Source organism: Sesamum indicum, linkage group LG8 (genome assembly GCF_026168435.1).
Source record: "Sesamum indicum cultivar Baizhima isolate 11 linkage group LG8, ASM2616843v1, whole genome shotgun sequence".
Taxonomy (NCBI): Eukaryota; Viridiplantae; Streptophyta; class Magnoliopsida; order Lamiales; family Pedaliaceae; genus Sesamum; species Sesamum indicum.
This window is the reverse complement of record NC_142664.1, coordinates 29226268-29243323: the sequence shown is the minus strand read 5'-3', so window position 1 is coordinate 29243323 and position 17056 is coordinate 29226268. Positions and strand designations below refer to the sequence as shown.

At 37.2% G+C, this 17056-nt stretch overlaps 4 protein-coding genes across 7 annotated transcripts; 2 read left to right on the top strand and 2 right to left on the bottom strand.

Moving 5' to 3' along the window:
* Positions 1 to 578: 578 nt before the first annotated feature.
* On the bottom strand, positions 579 to 5322 carry LOC105169340 (putative pectin methylesterase CGR3). 2 transcript variants are annotated; one of them, XM_011089723.3, is made up of 7 exons: positions 5106 to 5322; positions 4349 to 4491; positions 4008 to 4047; positions 3717 to 3758; positions 2663 to 3037; positions 1525 to 1580; positions 579 to 1015 (listed from the first exon to the last, which is right to left on the bottom strand). In XM_011089723.3, the coding sequence occupies exons 2-7, from the start codon at positions 4466 to 4468 to the stop codon at positions 863 to 865; spliced, it is 786 nt and encodes a 261-aa protein (XP_011088025.1). In that variant the 5' UTR covers positions 4469 to 4491; positions 5106 to 5322; the 3' UTR covers positions 579 to 862. The 2 variants fall into 2 exon arrangements, with proteins under 2 accessions (XP_011088025.1, XP_020551757.1); XM_020696098.2 differs by having other exon boundaries at positions 4349 to 4488; positions 5106 to 5319.
* Positions 5323 to 9085: 3763 nt separating this feature from the next.
* Positions 9086 to 12937, top strand: LOC105169339 (DUF21 domain-containing protein At4g33700). Of its 2 annotated transcripts, XM_011089722.3 has the most exons (11): positions 9088 to 9483; positions 10029 to 10105; positions 10186 to 10269; positions 10528 to 10641; positions 10754 to 10840; positions 11061 to 11200; positions 11285 to 11372; positions 11543 to 11616; positions 12134 to 12264; positions 12354 to 12622; positions 12724 to 12937. In XM_011089722.3, exons 1-11 carry the CDS (start codon positions 9306 to 9308, stop codon positions 12766 to 12768), a joined length of 1287 nt encoding a protein of 428 aa, XP_011088024.2. In that variant the 5' UTR covers positions 9088 to 9305; the 3' UTR covers positions 12769 to 12937. The 2 variants fall into 2 exon arrangements, 1 of the variants encoding a protein (XP_011088024.2); XR_002287611.2 differs by lacking the exon at positions 12724 to 12937 and having other exon boundaries at positions 9086 to 9483; positions 12180 to 12264; positions 12354 to 12496.
* A 504-nt stretch (positions 12938 to 13441) lies between these two features.
* LOC105169338 (histone H3.2) lies at positions 13442 to 14088 on the top strand. The gene has a single exon (XM_011089721.3). The coding sequence runs from the start codon at positions 13529 to 13531 to the stop codon at positions 13937 to 13939; it is 411 nt and encodes a 136-aa protein (XP_011088023.2). The 5' UTR covers positions 13442 to 13528; the 3' UTR covers positions 13940 to 14088.
* Positions 14089 to 14472: 384 nt separating this feature from the next.
* On the bottom strand, positions 14473 to 16993 carry LOC105169337 (G patch domain protein). 2 transcript variants are annotated; one of them, XM_011089718.3, is made up of 4 exons: positions 16807 to 16993; positions 16048 to 16264; positions 15071 to 15383; positions 14473 to 14977 (listed from the first exon to the last, which is right to left on the bottom strand). In XM_011089718.3, the coding sequence occupies exons 2-4, from the start codon at positions 16214 to 16216 to the stop codon at positions 14662 to 14664; spliced, it is 798 nt and encodes a 265-aa protein (XP_011088020.2). In that variant the 5' UTR covers positions 16217 to 16264; positions 16807 to 16993; the 3' UTR covers positions 14473 to 14661. The 2 variants fall into 2 exon arrangements, with proteins under 2 accessions (XP_011088020.2, XP_011088021.2); XM_011089719.3 differs by having other exon boundaries at positions 15071 to 15341; positions 16807 to 16991.
* Between the last annotated feature and the right edge of the window lie 63 nt (positions 16994 to 17056).

Genomic DNA, 17056 nt, shown 5'->3' with positions numbered 1-17056 from the left:
CATTTGATTTTTCTAGACACTGCAATTCTAAATGTTTTCTATTCTTTTTTTTCTATTTTATAAATGAGTATAAGTTTTATAGAGATGGTCAATGCGAGATTTTTGTTTTGTCGGTGATAATATAATTAGATTGTTCAAAATATAGAGAAAGTATATATTTCTACGAAGGGTTTAATGCAATTTACCTTCCTGTCATATTGTAAATTATTTTTTTATACATAGAATAATTTGTTCATTTACAATATCAATTGTTTGCGTATTTTGCTTTGTACAGATAAGTCATGTAGTTGTTTTCTTTCATCGGTAATCAACGTCAGGCAACTTCCCTTGCTGCTACCTATATCTCATTTCGTCAATGTTAGTCATTTGAAATTTGATTTTAGTTGATTTCCACAATGGCATATTGCATGTATATGTGTTAGTTATCTGAGCTGATTTTCGGAAGTTTCTCTTTTCGCCCATCCAAAAACTTATATGAATTGCCACCCCTATTTACAAGCCAAAATCTAAACAAATGACGTAACATCACACCCCAAGAAAAAGAAAAAAGAGTAACGTGAAATGTAAGCAGCACACAATTCAAGTAAATTATTCGATTCTTTTGCAAAAGTTACAAGGGACAAACATACAGTGAGCTCTGACAATTCTCCAGAGCACTTCTTGCTACAAAAACAAGGTACATTTCTGTAATAATGCTACTAAAGATCAACAAAATTTTCAATCAACAACAATTAAGTCTCATGTTGGTATATTGAACAAATAAACACGATTTCTGCAGTAATTATAGTTTCACTTCACAGTGTATGAACTAAAGGGCTTGTTGTGCCATTTGGGACAAAGAATACTGACTCCGGGCAGCCGATCAATGCAACGGTTTGAGGTGGAAAACTTGGCAGGACGGTTTGTAGGCTTTCTTGGCTGCTGCCTGTTCAAACTTCTTGACTGCCGTTTCATTCTCTTCTAAGCCGTTTTGGATGAAAAATTTTACCCACCAAGATGAGCTCCGGAACTTGGCCTACATGATGAACAACGACATGCTAATTTCTTAAAGACATTCAGCTACAGGCAGTTGTTTACTGCTGAATTGAGACGACCGTTCAAAGTACCGCCACTCTTACATAAAGATAACATAGAATTTACATGCTTGTGAGAAATATCTCATCAGAGGGCTGAATTCGTGAGTTTAATGATAATTTTTATTGTTTTTGGTTAAAGATAGAAGACCAGAACAAATTACACTGGGACGAGTTCTCTCCATTTCCATTATATTAAATAAATGGATTTGTAAACTTTTGAACCAAACAAATGGAGTTGTAAACTTTTGAACCTAACACAGAGATGGGCATCAACCAGGATCATCAGCTCAAAAGGATCATAGTGAAGATTTAGAATTCTCAGGGATACAATCCCCCATTGTCTATCTATTAGCATCTATCATGTATATACATGCAAAAATTTCAGGAAAAAACGGGGAAGACAATGCCAAGCAAAGAAAAGATGTACAAGAAAGATAAAGAGACTCACAGGGCGTCCAAACTTGGATACCTCCGCCACTTTAGCTCTCTGGTGACCTGGGTATCCTGCATATACATAAATTGTAAAACTCCAAACTGAACTTAGAACATGTCAACGTAAGAGAATATAAGATCAGGTCAATGGGAATTATGTCACAGTTTCACAATACTTGAGCACTTGGTTCCTGCCCAAGCTCCAATACACTATCAATACCAGGAGAATATTCCCCCGAGTGAGCCCAGAGTACAGTTAGCTGTTGTGAGGAAGTTGTTGTCTAATATGCAAAATTAAGGCTTAACACGGAGCAAACTATCCACTACCCCATATCATTTGCTGACACTGCTCCACAAGGTTTCAGGACTAGTAAGCTGAATAGGTCCATCATAACAAGGTTCCTGCCCAAGCTCCAATACACTATCAATACTAGGGGAATATTCCCTCCAGTGAGCCCAGAATACAGTTGGGTGTTTTGAGGGAGTTGTTGTCTAATAGCTGCAAAATTAAGGTTTAACAAAGAGCAAACTATTCACTACCCCATATCATTTGCTGACACTGCTCCACAAGGTTTCAGGACTAGCAAGCTGAATATGTCCATCATAACCTTAGATGGGTGTGACAGAACTATCACATTTCTCCTATTGAAGAAAGATCCACATCAAAATTTTCTTATGATTTTCCAGCGTGGTTCACATACAATACCTTAACTAAGAATCCTAATCTTCACGTTTCTTCAAAAAGTTCTGTCATAGTTGATTACTTTGCAGGAAGAAAATGAAGAGATAAGTACAGAACTTGATTACCTAATGGTTTAGTAAATATATGCCCACAACATTCTCAAGGCAAAATGGACATAGAAAGGGCAACTGGGACATGACGCCTGCTAACTATGAGCAAACTTACACCAAGCAAAAGGATTGGTGACTGAGCTTAGCATACCGCACGGGGGATAAATGGTTAATAACCTAGCCAAGGTTAGTAGCAGTTTCATCAGTGTAGTGTACAACCTCACACAAGATAGTCCACATAGGTAAGATGAAAAACATGTGGACTAAGAAAAATAATGGCCTAGCGTAGTTGGCTCACTTGTTATAGGTACACATAGAGAAATGCTGATTGATTTAATAAGCCAAGGTCTCTGGAGTATTACCAGATAATATAACTAAGCCATCAGAAGAAACTCTTGCCAGCTCTGGAACAGTCTTGTTAAGATACCTTGGTGACAAGTAATCCACTGCATCTGACACAATGACTAGAGAAAATGACTTAGCCTTGTACGGAAGAGGAAACTTGATATCAGCCACTCGCACAATGCCTTTGTGCACAAGACTCCTGCAGTTGCCATCAGCATCATCCAACTCGTATGGCTCTACACCCCAAGCTTCAGTATCCTCTTCTTTTAATAGTTCAGAGACTACTGAGCAGGTTTCAGGGCCTACATGCAATACTGTCCGCATGCTGTCACCATATGCTTTCTTAAGAAGAGGTACTAATTTCTGAAGTTCTAGTGTACATGAAACACCACCTGCATATACGTATGAATGAATTACTCAAAGGTGTTTCTCATATCATCAATAGGATTTGCTTAAACATTAGACCAACTATCTCCTTGATTATCGAAGCAGTTAAAGGCGGTTCATTAACAGAATGGAATGTATATACTATTAAAGTAAGCCATGAAACGCATCTATCCTATGTCATATCATAACATTACTTTGAACATCATATGCGCAATAGCAAACAGAATACAGATGAATTTGTATCAGCTCTTTTGATAAAAATGCAAATTCTTGCTGTGCATCTTGCATGACAGACATGTCACAATATTAAGTAAAATGAGCTAAGTATATTCTTCACCACCGCAACCAAATACTTAGAAAAGAAACTTTGCAACTACAGTGGTTGTAATACAAGAATAGAACCTTTCCATCTACATCCATAAACTGCTTAATGTTGATTTACTTAAAAGAAATTTTTGGAATTAACTTTAGTTGGAGTAAGGTTTATTTATTAGCAGTAAATTGGCAAATTTTTAACAATTACTTGGATGCAAATATTACTTTCTTATAGTGATGCCTTCATTTTGTTTAATTCAGAGGAGCGCATACATCCTTTATCTACTGCATAGAATGGTTATAAATCAAGAAACAAGTGGCTCCATTGCCAAAAAAGAAAAGAAATTGCTTCAAATAATAGGCAGTTACCATCGAGTCTGTTTAAAGCAGCTATGTTACTACTCCTGCCACCTGTCAGGAAAAAATATGAAATATCAAACTACATGAAGCAAAATGACCTTCACAGAAAATTTCCAATGACATCACTTGTCAAAAGGAATGCTAATAAATATTAAAGTTCCTTTTTCCAGCTGTTCCACCAGACCGCAGTTTAACAAAAATGATTCTCTTAGAAAAAGAAAAGGAGACAGTGGGAAAGAAACTATGAGAACTCAATTATCATAGAATGTCTGTGTCCGTTCAAAAAGATCCAGAACGAACCTGAACCATGATATAGATAACCAACAATCAGCAGTGCTCCCTGAAAATTCAAGAAAAGTACCATCGGTCTTCTTAATTGAAATTAAAAAGGCAACACAATTGTCATGATTCACATCCTTTTACCGTATTTTCTATGATCCACATGAAAATTGTAGTTTATGTCATTCTTAAGCAATATGAATGGCAACAAGAGGAGGCATGCACATAGGTCCATGTATGAGTGCGTTTGTGTGTATAGACTTCTGCAATTTCTGTGACTAGAGCAAAGCACACATGCCCACTTGCAAAAATCTACATGGTCACATGTACAAGAAAGTGAAGTAAAAGCAGCCAGGATTTACCACCACAAGAAGCCCAACAGATAGTAGTGGAGATGGGCGGGATTTGGGATGCAGCGCACCCACAAAAGGAATGCTCCCACTGTCTGCAAAGCGACGAGAAGTATTGGGTCTTCTGGACATTGTTTTAGAGTTGTAACAACCTGCTAGATATGGGATTCGATGCACTAGAAATGAGTCCAACTTTCCAAAACCAGATATACTATGGAGAAAGCATAACAAGTACCACTCAAATTCCCTGCGGTAAAGATGTAACTATCCACAGGCATCACCATGCATTTAGAATTAATGAGAGAATAGAAGCACTAGTAGTTTACTCTAACCTAATCACACAATACAAGTTTTTAGATGTTATCATTCAGAAACTCATCAAATTTTCCATGGAAAACCCATCCCCAGCTAAAATAAGCATCTGAACATTCAAAGTAGCAAATTGCATTCACAAATCCAATACCATCAATATCAAATAAAAAAGCTCAAAATATTGAATTATATATATCCATTTGCTGCATCAATCAACAAGATCAACAAGCAGCAGTTGCCCCACGCAGCTACGGACAGACAGACTTCAACCAAACATCAGCTGAATTCAAACTCTTTCATGGCGGGTGAAAAAGAAACAACTCAATTGCCCTAACCTCTGGAATTCCACCTCAATCATTTAACAAAAAACAAAAGCTGAATCCATAATCCCACAACAGAAAACTCAAAATCGTGAAAAGGAAGCCACAAATGCCCGGGAAAAACAAAAAAACTTTACCCAAAATGAGAAACCGAAATTCCAAAAGAGGGAAGCGCGCGGACTGGATGTGGGATCTAGATCTACTCCTCCTATTTGGTTCCCACTCTACTATTTATCATCAGCTCTCAGGGCCGACAACCAAAACGCTCAGATTTCTTTTTCTTTTTCCTTTTTCCTAATTTTTCTGGAATTATGTATGAGCGCATTAAATGTCCAACGGAACTTTGGTCGTTAGATTTATTCTCAATGACGTCAAAAACGTCTGCTCTAATTTTGGGTTGAGAATTATTTATTTATTTATGTTTCTTAGTATCTTGCTTTTCTCTGAAATGGGCCTGGGCTTCATAATGGGCTTCTCCAGCCCAAAAAAATAGCCCATAAGACAACCCAGCATGCTAGTGCCTTAGATTCAGCATAAAGACTCTCGTCTCGAAACTACAACATTTTGGGTTTGAAGAACTATTTATTTTTTACATTAAATAAAACCTTTTTTTTAGTTAAAAAAGGAAATTTCTAATTGTCACATCACTAGTTTTCTATTTGAATATTATGAGTTTGAATTTCACTAAGACGTGGAGTTCATCATTTTACGTGAGCATATTATGAATTAATGGTGGTCGGCTTATATGTGTGCATATTTTTTTAAAATTTACTAAAATAAAAATTTTATATATATTTTTATTCAATTTTTATTAGTGATGCGTAGAGTGTTGCAGCAACACCATGATGGTCAAAGTACTTTCGTAAAAAGTTTAAGATTATTGGTGGATTAACATACCAAACAAACGCTAGCACTTTGATGTTCTAAGTCAGTAACATGTTTACTGAATAAATGAACGGAAAATTTGAATCAGAATGAGAATAATGATTGAAAATGGTGTTTCAAACGATAAATTCGTGTGGAGTATAAAAAGTATACTAAAGGTAGCTAAATGATATGCCATTAGAAAGCTACAAGTGTTAGCTATTCAACAGAAAAATTCGTTTGTTATTTGGACATAGGTAAACATTTATATGACTATTTTACCGAATCTTGCATAGTCTCCTTAAGAATCCAAAAATCATTTGTCTGCCAGTTAAGTAATCCAAAAATAAGGTAGTGGGCCACCAGCAGGCCAAGCCCTGTTAGATCAAGAGCAAAGTATAACTTTTGTTTTCTAAGTTAGTCTTTTGATAAGTTTAGGATTTTCATGAAAGCCTTTCGACCATTATGGTGTTGTTGAACCTCAATATGCATCAAATACATTTACAAAATCCACACATATCTTTTTTACAATTAGAGAAACCACCCATAGCAGCAAAAATATATGAGTAACTTGTGTAATGATGTTGACTTTTTATAAAAGGTATACATACAACTTTTCAAAAAACATAGTATATATAAATGATATTGACGATTTTTTTACAGGAATATACGTAATTTCTCAAAGCACATAAATAATTTGTGTAAACAAACCATTTAATGGAGGGTCTAAATTTTCGTAGTTTAGTTGTGCGAGCAAGAATGATAAAATGCATTATTCATTAAAAAAAAAAAAAAAGAATGGTAAAGGCATAAATAATAGAGCAAATGAATCAAACTTTTCCCCTTTACACCTAATTCCTTTTCATCATAGATCCAATTCAGTAAAGCTGTCTGTCCCTCTGCAGCATTTCCTTCAGAAAAATAAAGGGAAAGAATCTAAAATCTGAGAACTTTGGTCGTATTTAATTCCAAAGTTTTATTACCAGCAATTTGGTTTAAAGTTTAAACAACTCAGAAGTGAGAAGAGAATCAGACCAGATATCTTGTCTGATTTGGTATCGGGTCGCATTGTCTTGATCTTTTTAGGATCCATGACAGACAATGCTTGTTAATCATGAATGCACGTATGTCGCGTTTCCCGTTCTAACACTTTCCTGGGATGGACAAATTTCTCCTCATAATAATATAGAATTAACACATTCCCACGAGGATCTAGCTCATCACCACATCGTGACCACAATCTTGGAGGTGGTCCCCCAATAATAATTGAAAAACCTGTTAAGATTAGTTCAGTCATTGCAACACTAAGGAATAAGGCAGGAGTAGGCCCCCTCGTGCATGCAATTTTTAATTCAATTGGCTGCACTTCACACAACGTTCCTCGGAACTCCACAACTTGGTTGCTGCTGTTACTCCTCCCCACTTACCCATCTCCCCATCACTCTAATTTTTGTGAGTACAAAACCACTATTTAATAATAATAGGAAAATTCTAATTCGAATTTCAACTAATTATATAATTAGATATTTTTGTTGTGTGATTGGTTTAATTTAATTAAATTAAGTTTGAAAAAGAACTTTTCAATGCTCTATATATATATATATACACACTGTGTGAGTATTAATAAATAAATACGAATAGTAATATTGATGTGAAGGTAGCTTATGAAACTCGTCTTGAAACGTTCCCATATAATATTTATAATTTTAAGACAAGTTTTGAATTAATTTTAAGGATAATTACAATTCCTTCTTCTGTATTTGGTATAACTATACGTAGACCCCTTTGATTTGAAAATTTACATTTTGTGTTCTTTAGGTTTGCTTTCGTTTAAAAAATAGGTTCCACCGTTAATCAAAATTCATCGAATTTGTCGATATTAATAAAAAAATAGATAAAAAATTATATTTATCCCGTTTAACTTATCATTAATTATTGCATGTCAATTTTTTTCTAACTAAACTAACCTTACAACGATAAAAAAATATACCTCATCACATGGTTAACATGTGAAGATGTATAAGGACAATTTAGTTACAAGAAGATTTACTTGACCTGCAATAAGCTAATCAAGGGTAAATATGGATTTTTATCCAATTTTTTTAAATCAATATTGATGAGTACTCAAATATCATATCTGCAAAAGGACCGAAACACCCCTCATTAAGGGCATTACAGTCATTTCGCGGTTAGGATCCGCGTATATTGTAGCAGGCGGGTCGCGTGGGAGCCGACCCGGATCGCGTACACCGACCGAAGACCCGGACAATCACCACCGTTCGATCAGAACGCGCACCGACGAGATAAGGCCACGTGGCCCAGTACTTACCGTACAACTGTGTATTATAAATAGACCCCGACACGCCATAAATGAGGTAACTGATACGCATTAATTGAGACCGAACTCCTAGATCGAACCTATTTCATTCGACCAACCTAACTTGAGCGTCGGAGGGTCATTGTCGGGGACGTGCCCGACGAGCTCACAGTTCGTGTTTTCATTCTCAGGGAACCCAAAATCTGGTCTTGGACGAATTGGCGTTTCGAGTAGAGATCGAATCACGAGATCGCATATTTCGACCCGGATCAAATATCAACAAATTTGGTGAATTTTGACGGAGAAAAAACTTATTTAGTAGATGGAAGCAACCCTCATGCGTATTAAATATAATTTTGTAAACTACAAGAGGTTTACGTATAATTACACCAAATATCAGGAGAATAAATAATAATTATCTTTTATATTAATTCAAGATCTTTATGATTCGATTTTGGACATCGTAAATACTAACATGTCCGGACTCATAATAATCATTGAATTATCTTTGTATTTGTAATTTACATGAAATCGTAAAGTTGAAAGAAATTTATAAATAGCCTTAATAGTTTAGTTTTTGTTTATATAGTATTCATATAATTTTCATGATCATTTATCTTATGATATGCTAATTCAAGCATTAGCAAACTATAATTGAGATATTTTCATTATTATTCTAAGTATATTATGCTTTGTAGGCTGGTAGATAGAATAATTGAGGCATATTTTACTTCTTTTAAGTAATAATTATTTCACAACAATAATACTAATAATAATAATTATTATTATTATCAATAAGCAAAATGCAATGATTCTAGTCCATACATCATGAAAGGGATCATCATCTCTGACAAATACGTTGAGAAATATACATTGTGGGCCCACCACCTTTCGGAATTAGCCAGAACTGTAGAGATTAGAACCGCATCAGCACCGCGCCACTCTGTCTCAGGTTGGTCACACGTCATCATCTCTCTCATACATACGAATACAAAAAACTCTACTACTTCCTCCCTCCGGTTTCTTACACATTCTCCCTCATCTTTTGCTCTCGAGAATCTTTCTTTATTCTACAGCTCCGGAGTTATTCTCCAGAAGAAAATATAGAAGAGAAGTAGTGTATATACAGTAGCTGAAATTTCGGCGGCGGCGTTGAATGGCGGTGGAGTACAGATGTTGCGAGACGGAGTTCTTCATTCACGTTGTGGTGATAGTGTTTCTGGTGCTGTTTGCGGGCCTCATGTCCGGGCTCACTTTGGGCCTCATGTCTCTCAGCCTTGTCGATCTTGAAGTCCTTGCCAAGTCCGGGACTCCGAAGGACAAACAGCACGCCGGTATTACTTCTTAGTTTGAATCAGTTTTTGCTGCCTATTCTCGTGCATTTCGCTTTCCTTGCGTAGTCTTCTCCTTGCCATTGCGTTTGAAGTGTTTATGAGAAGAAAAATAATCGTATTAAAAATACATCGTCATTTGAAATGTTTTCCCCGCTAAAATTGAAGGACCAAAAAGCATGTTGTGAATTGTTTTAGCTACAAATCGGATGTGGAAATTGATATTTATTTCAGTCCGGGTTTGAAATGTAGGAGCTGTGTTTTTGATTTCTTACTTTTTATACAATGCCAAAAAGAAAAAGAAAAAAGGAGAATCTGTAAAGGCCCCTGTAGTCATTGAATGTAGTTTATTTCCATTCACTTGTAACTTGATGTCTCCACTAGAGATTTTCTAATATGGAAAGTTTCATTCTATTGGATTTCAATTTTCAAATTTGAAACTTGTGATTTCTGAGTTGTAAATTATGGATGAATTCTTGGGCGCTCTGAATTCCAACAGTTTCGATATGGCATTTCATTTAGGATAAAGTTTCACTTTGTGATTGCAGCAAAGATATTACCAGTTGTCAAGAATCAGCATTTACTGCTTTGCACTTTGCTTATCTGCAATGCTGCTGCGATGGAGGTAGATATGTTCGAGGCTATATGCTTCACAGAGCTATTTAAGGCAGAGTGGTTTGATGTTTGAGATGTTTTCCCTTTCAGGCACTTCCTATTTTCCTTGACAGTCTAGTTTCAGCTTGGGGCGCCATCCTGATATCTGTGACTTTAATACTTCTATTCGGTGAGGTAGGACTTTCTACAGTTCAACAAGCACTGATCTTCATGCCCCGCCCGTAAAAGGAAACCATCCAACAAAAAGAGGACAGAGAAATATAAGGATTCAATGAGTAGTTTTGTAACATTTTCCCTTCCAGAAAAAAACTGATTTGGAAACTAAGAATTCTAATTGCTTTTATGTTTCCAATTACCGGGCAAGCTTGAAGCAAGTAACAACAAGATAGATCATAGACTGATGATTCATCTGCACTCATTCGTTTCTGTCAGATCATTCCACAATCTGTTTGCTCTAGATATGGACTTGCTATTGGTGCAGCTGTTGCCCCAGTGGTTCGTGTTCTTGTCTGGATCTGTTTTCCAGTTGCATATCCGATAAGCAAGGTACGCTCTTTAATTTGTCTTATCTTTGTCGGCATTTGCATTTTGTAAAGATTGTATTGATTGAATTTTTACAATTTAACTCCACTGCCATATTTGTTTCCATAACTTCCAGTTGTTAGACTTACTGCTGGGCCATAGGCATAGAGCTCTATTTCGACGTGCTGAATTGAAAACACTTGTCAATTTACATGGCAATGAGGTATGAGATAATAAAATATCTATCTCGCCTGAGATTATCCTTTTTTTTTTTACAAAAGAATTAATGACTGCTGTTTCTTTAGATTTAATAAGTCATTAGCTGGTTCCTTTTTGTTTCTCTGGTGCTCCTCTCTTTTTTCATATTTTAAACACAGCTTTTGTTATCTGGAAATTTTATCTTTGTTAATGATACCCTAATTCTACTTTTTGTTTGTATGCAGGCAGGTAAAGGTGGAGAACTCACACACGATGAAACGACTATAATTGCTGGGGCACTTGAACTCAGTGAGAAAACTGCTGGTGATGCCATGACTCCAATATCTGAAACTTTTGCAGTAGATATAAATGCAAAGCTTGACAGGTGATGCATTGTTTTATCATTTCAAGAACTTACTCCTTGTAGTTATTTAATGCTGAAATAGTGTCATTGTTTTTTATGATATAGGTCCTTAATGAATCTAATTTTGGAGAAAGGACATAGCAGAGTGCCTGTCTACTATGAGCAACCTACAAATATCATCGGCCTTGTTCTGGTACTATTTTAGTTTTAAGTATGTACCTTGAATGTTAGACCCAAGGCCACATCCACTCCTATTTTCCACATCCTTAAACATGCCCATGATCATGTTGAGACACGTTCCTTCAAGTTTCGCTCAATGCACGACCAGTTTGATATTCTCTTTGCTGTATTTCTATCCATTAGGTCAAGAATTTGTTAACAATTCATCCAGAGGACGAAGTACCAGTGAAGAGTGTCACAATACGCAGGATCCCTAGGTATGTTGGTCTTTTGAAACTTCAAATATATCATACCTAGAATTGACTTTAAATAGCATGTCAGTAGTCTGTTTATTATGGTCCAATAAATTTTCTAATTACAACGCCAGAATCCATATTTCCCTTGTTTGGCAGTGGTGTTTTTGATACTCATGCACTCATGTATACATTTGCTTGTGCATAATATAATGTAAACTTTCTCTTCATCTGGAGACCTAAATATACTTAATTAGTTCAGGAAAAGAAAATATTAGTTAACCTGTAATCTTGTTATTCTGTGATCATTTTACTTTTACGTGGCCCTTTTATGCATGATCATGTAAAATAAAGAGCCACTTAGTTGCGTTCTCTTACTTCTTTTGATTAATTCGTTGTAGTTGCCACTTTATCATCTGATTTTCTTTCAGCACTTACTGGTCTGCTTATTACCCATCTTGTGTTGATGTCTGAATCTCACTGAAAAGGACAGATTTCTCATGATCATGCTTGCCCTTCCATTTGGTTTTGGTTATAATAGGGTTCCAGAAACTATGCCATTATATGACATCTTGAATGAATTCCAGAAGGGTCACAGTCACATGGCTGTTGTTGTAAGACAATATACCAGAGCGACTGACAAGCTGCCTGCTAGCCCAGCACCCATAGATAGTAAGTTCTTTTTGTTGGTCGATGGATTTGTGTAGAACAAATACTTGCATGGACTAAATCCCCCTAATTACACATGTATGTCTGCATAGATTCAGTCAAGGATGTTAGAGTCGACATTGATGGTGAGAAAAACTATATGGACAAGAGTGTAAAGCCCAAAAGACCCCTGCAGAAATGGAAGAGTTTCCCAAATAATGGAAACAATTCTTTCAAAGGAACACCTAGAAGCAAGAAATGGACAAAAAACATGTATTCAGACATCCTGCAAATAGATGGAACCCCGCTGCCCAAGCTCCCAGAAGAAGAAGAGGCTGTAGGAATTATGACCATGGAAGATGTCATTGAAGAGCTTTTGCAGGTGAAGTCAATTATATTTGTTTCTCCTAAAACCCGAATGCTCGTACTCCTTTAGTTCGAAAAGGCACCGCACCTTGTTCTGATTATAATTATTTCTTGCAGGAAGAGATATTCGATGAAACAGATCACCATGTCGAGGATTCATGACATATTTAGTATGTGGATGTTGAACCCTACAGACACTGTTGAAAATGTTGTTTGTAGGTGACCTGCTTTTGATAGTAAACAAGTTTTGATTGGATGTATATAAAAACTTGTAGCAGGATACTCTGATCGGTTGGCCTTTAAAATTGAAGAGGAAACTCGTATTTCTTTATGTTGTTTATGCGTCGGGAAAATTTGGGTTGAATTCGAGTTGGATAAATTTGTAATTTCCCACTTCTTGGTTTTATTCCCAATTCCCTCGAAAAAACAAATTAGTTTTATACCCAATACAAATTGACATTGACACAATCAATTTATAGAGATAAATAGGGCGACAGCATTAGCCATGCATTAGACCGTAACTAACTTTATTTAAAAATGCACTTTGTTCAGTGGCCACATTATTCAGGTTTCGGGAAGTGGCACAGCGTAGCCCACGTCATTAATCCCTACCTCGCTCAAGTTAAAAGCCAAAACCGTAGATGAGATCTCATCCTACGGCTTGAAATCTATCTCTAAACTGTTCTGAAACTAAGTGGACCTCTCTGCCATGTCAAGAATCCTCCGCAACCGCTATTCAGTAAACCGCAACCCTTGATGAAAAATCAAACCTACGGCTTCGATTTATTTGTCCATCCCGCCACATTTTCCAAACTCCCCTATAAAACTCCCCTGAGAATCAATCCCCCCTCATCCCAAAATCAATTTCCAAGTCTTTATCGATCAATTCATTTCTGTCACCAAGTACGACAAAACCCTACAAATGGCACGCACAAAGCAAACCGCCCGCAAATCCACCGGCGGCAAGGCGCCCCGCAAGCAGCTGGCGACCAAGGCCGCCAGGAAGTCCGCCCCAGCCACCGGCGGAGTGAAGAAGCCTCACCGCTTCCGCCCAGGCACTGTTGCCCTCCGCGAGATCCGCAAGTACCAGAAGTCCACGGAGCTGTTGATCCGTAAGCTACCGTTTCAGAGACTTGTTCGTGAGATTGCGCAGGACTTCAAAACGGATCTGAGGTTCCAGAGCTCCGCCGTGGCTGCGCTTCAGGAGGCGGCGGAGGCATACCTTGTCGGACTCTTTGAGGATACCAATCTGTGTGCTATTCATGCCAAGAGGGTGACAATTATGCCAAAGGATATTCAGTTGGCGAGGAGGATTAGGGGTGAGAGGGCCTAATAACATTTGGAGGCATTTTTTGCCACAGTGGTGGCCAGTGGCTGTAGAAGTTGAAGTGTGTTTGTTAGGGTAAATAAGTTGGTTATTGATATTGTGCGAAGTGGCTGTATTTCTGATTTTGAAGAAACGGGTAGTTTAAATTTCTTCTATGCTTTCTGCAAAGAAAGCCAACACGTTTCATGAGGTTGCATAGTTGAAATTGTTTTCGACTGTGTTTCCATGCTATGCTCATATTCGCAAGGGTTAAATATCCTCAACACCCCAGTATCGTGCAACGTTTTCGAAACTGGGAACTGGCCAGGTCCCTGGTCCAATTCTTCCTTAAGATTTGCCTTTAGTCAAAATTGGTATGGATTGGTTAAAATCAGCCAAAATTAATATAAAAGAGGTGCTTTGTGCTGTGAAATGCGTACTCAAAATCACAAATTATTTAAGCATGCAAATTAGTGTCCCTCAACCTTGCAGGGGGGCGCACAAGTTACAGTGAGGTCAACAGGAGTATTTCCAATACATCTTTTGGCCATCTAGACAAATTTATGAAATAAGATCAAGGCAACACTTTCATTCCATTTCAATAGTGAACAGAGCAGAAAGAAGCTCCTACAATTTTGTTCTAGTGTACAAACAAGAATTGCCAACCAAATGAACACATGAAAATAAGCTGGGCTGACCGACTAGGCAACAACACGCATGAAGATAAGCTGGCCAAAGCCATCCGAAAGTCATTTGTCATATTTACTTCTTTTCTCCTTCCTCTTTTTCTTCTTATCTCTCGACTTTTCTTTTGATTTGTGTTTCCTGGAATGCCTCTTGCTTGAGCATGCCTTTGATTTCCTTTTCTTTTCGTTATCCGATTCATCATCTGACGATTCACTAGACTTCAATGAATAAGGTTTCTTTGGGCCAAGTAAAACCCTAGCTTTCTTCGGCTCCTCATCAGGGCTTTCTGCAATATCTCTACTAGTATCTGGACAAGAAGGAAGGTATGGACCAGTTTCATCCATTCGTGATCCGACGGCACCTCTTCCTCGCTTGGACCTGCCATTAAAAGGACAATTTAATTAGTCATTAGATATAATTAAATCTAAAAGGAAATTGCCAGTACTAAAACCACATAAACTAGAGATAGACCTTGAATGTAAAAATTCGTCGACCTCATCATCCCTTAAACCTTCATCCTCCATTGGCTTCAGATCCTGAATCAATCGTTTCTTTGATGAGAGAGAAGCACCTTCACTTGTTTCCATTTCATTGCCGCCTCTGCTTCTACTCCTGCGAGATTCACAAACATCCTTGTAACCTCTCCCATCACTGGTCCCATTTCTTGCTCTAAGCCTGCTTTCAAGTTCTAGCTGTTTCTGCCTTAGTCGCCACATCTCATTTACTTCAACCACACGGTTAGCTGCGTACCAAGTATCAACAGGGAATATTGAGACAGAAAGACCTATAATATTAAGAGCTCGAACAGTAAGGATGATCTTGTTTCACTGGTCCCAGCCCAAATAGATTTGACTGAGACCAAGTAACTTTAGCTTCTTTTAATGCATGGTTGATGAACACCAATTTCATGTTTCCATTATATTCACTCCAAATTCTTGCCCAATCAGCGCTCAACTGAAACGAGTTTTTGTTAAATATAAGGCCAAAATATCACCAGATTTTGGATACTGGAGCTAAACAATGGCTGAGAAATTCATAATTAAAGCATAAGAAGCAAATCAGATAGGAATACTGGACCTAGCTTCCACCACAACTTCAAAGCTAGAACTAGAGCGCAGCAGGCAAGTGTAAAAGACAATCAATTATCATCAGTTTTACTGGATCCCTTGGTGTCACCTTTACATGTATAATTAAGTCATAACTGAATGTGGAAAATTTGCATGAATTTGGAAAAAGATCCTATATATTCTGAAATCAAGGTAAATCTAATCCACCCAAGATCTTCATATATGAGAATCTTGGGCAGGCAAAACCCTATAAATTTTCTGAAACCACAGTGATACTAATCCAACCAGGATCTCCCTTTAAGAGCATTCCCCATACATTCAGGCTATAACCACGATTTCCAACACAGGAATCTGTTTTCTTTAACAGCAATCAAAACTAACCTTGTTGTACTCCACGAACTGTTGCTGTCAGGAATCGAGAATTTGGCCTACTTCTAACTGTGGGTTCGCGAAGATAAGCAAGTGCACCTTCACTCTGCGCTTGGCGACGCAATTCTGCTGCCTCCTTCAAAAGAATGGCAGCTATTCTGTTTTCCGTTTCTAAATCCATATCAAAACCTCAATTCCAGAGGTTCAGCAAGAAAAATAATTGAATATCCTGCATATTAGAAGCAATTTCAATACATGTTTTGAACCAAAGATGTGAAGTTATTCAAAATCATTCACATACCGGTATCACAGTGGGAATAACAAACTTATTTAAATATAACTTTCACAAATTTGCCCTGCATCTATTCTTATTTTGAAAATTAAATAGTCGAACAGCAAGCCATGGCTTCATAACCCCCAATTGTTTCTGTTATGAATGCAAGTTACTTGTCTGGATTTGCAGACCAAAACTTAAATAGAAAATTAATCATACATCAACATAAAAATTACACACTCTATATAGAATAATGAACTCATACAAGACTTTTCCAGGACCGCAATAGGACTTATTTCGAAATATAAAAAAATTAAAACTTAAGACGTCGGAAGCGATGGTGATCAAATTTCTGAAGTTAAATTCATCTAAACACAACGGCAACACCATTAGTAGAATAGACGTCATCAGCCGCGAAAAGAATAAATAGACGAAATGAAATTGAATACAATCAAAACCAAAATTAGGGTTTTTGAATCGAGAAAAGGAAACCTTACCCGGATGATACAATAGAAATCCGTTAAGCTGAATTCTTGTCTTTATCCGTGACGAAATTCCGGAAAAACAATTTGATTTGCTATATAGCCACCAATCAACAGAATCGAACAAAGGAGTTGGGTTCTTGAACAACCCTAATATTCTCTAATTTTCAGGCGATTTCTCCTCAATCGAATAATTCCAGAGCGTAGAAGTAAGCCAGTGCGCTCTTACAGTTGGGCTTAGTTCAAAATCGGCCGAACAAGTTCA

What these genes read in the sequence shown, in the direction of transcription:
- LOC105169337 (XM_011089718.3), bottom strand. Translation starts at nt 16,216, where the DNA reads ATGGATTTAGAAACGGAAAACAGAATAGCTGCCATTCTTTTGAAGGAG. An exon ending in AGTTCGTGGAGTACAACAAG is followed by an intron (nt 15,384 to 16,047) that starts GTTAGTTTTGAT and finishes TTAATATTATAG; the next exon opens with GTCTTTCTGTCTCAATATTC. An exon ending in GACGAATTTTTACATTCAAG is followed by an intron (nt 14,978 to 15,070) that starts GTCTATCTCTAG and finishes TTTTAATGGCAG; the next exon opens with GTCCAAGCGAGGAAGAGGTG.
- LOC105169340 (XM_011089723.3), bottom strand. Translation starts at nt 4,468, where the DNA reads ATGTCCAGAAGACCCAATACTTCTCGTCGCTTTGCAGACAGTGGGAGC. An exon ending in CTGTTGGGCTTCTTGTGGTG is followed by an intron (nt 4,048 to 4,348) that starts GTAAATCCTGGC and finishes TTGAATTTTCAG; the next exon opens with GGAGCACTGCTGATTGTTGG. An exon ending in TTATCTATATCATGGTTCAG is followed by an intron (nt 3,759 to 4,007) that starts GTTCGTTCTGGA and finishes TTTTCCTGACAG; the next exon opens with GTGGCAGGAGTAGTAACATA.
- LOC105169339 (XM_011089722.3), top strand. Translation starts at nt 9,306, where the DNA reads ATGGCGGTGGAGTACAGATGTTGCGAGACGGAGTTCTTCATTCACGTT. An exon ending in TAATACTTCTATTCGGTGAG is followed by an intron (nt 10,270 to 10,527) that starts GTAGGACTTTCT and finishes CGTTTCTGTCAG; the next exon opens with ATCATTCCACAATCTGTTTG. An exon ending in ATATCATCGGCCTTGTTCTG is followed by an intron (nt 11,373 to 11,542) that starts GTACTATTTTAG and finishes TCTATCCATTAG; the next exon opens with GTCAAGAATTTGTTAACAAT.
- LOC105169338 (XM_011089721.3), top strand. Translation starts at nt 13,529, where the DNA reads ATGGCACGCACAAAGCAAACCGCCCGCAAATCCACCGGCGGCAAGGCG.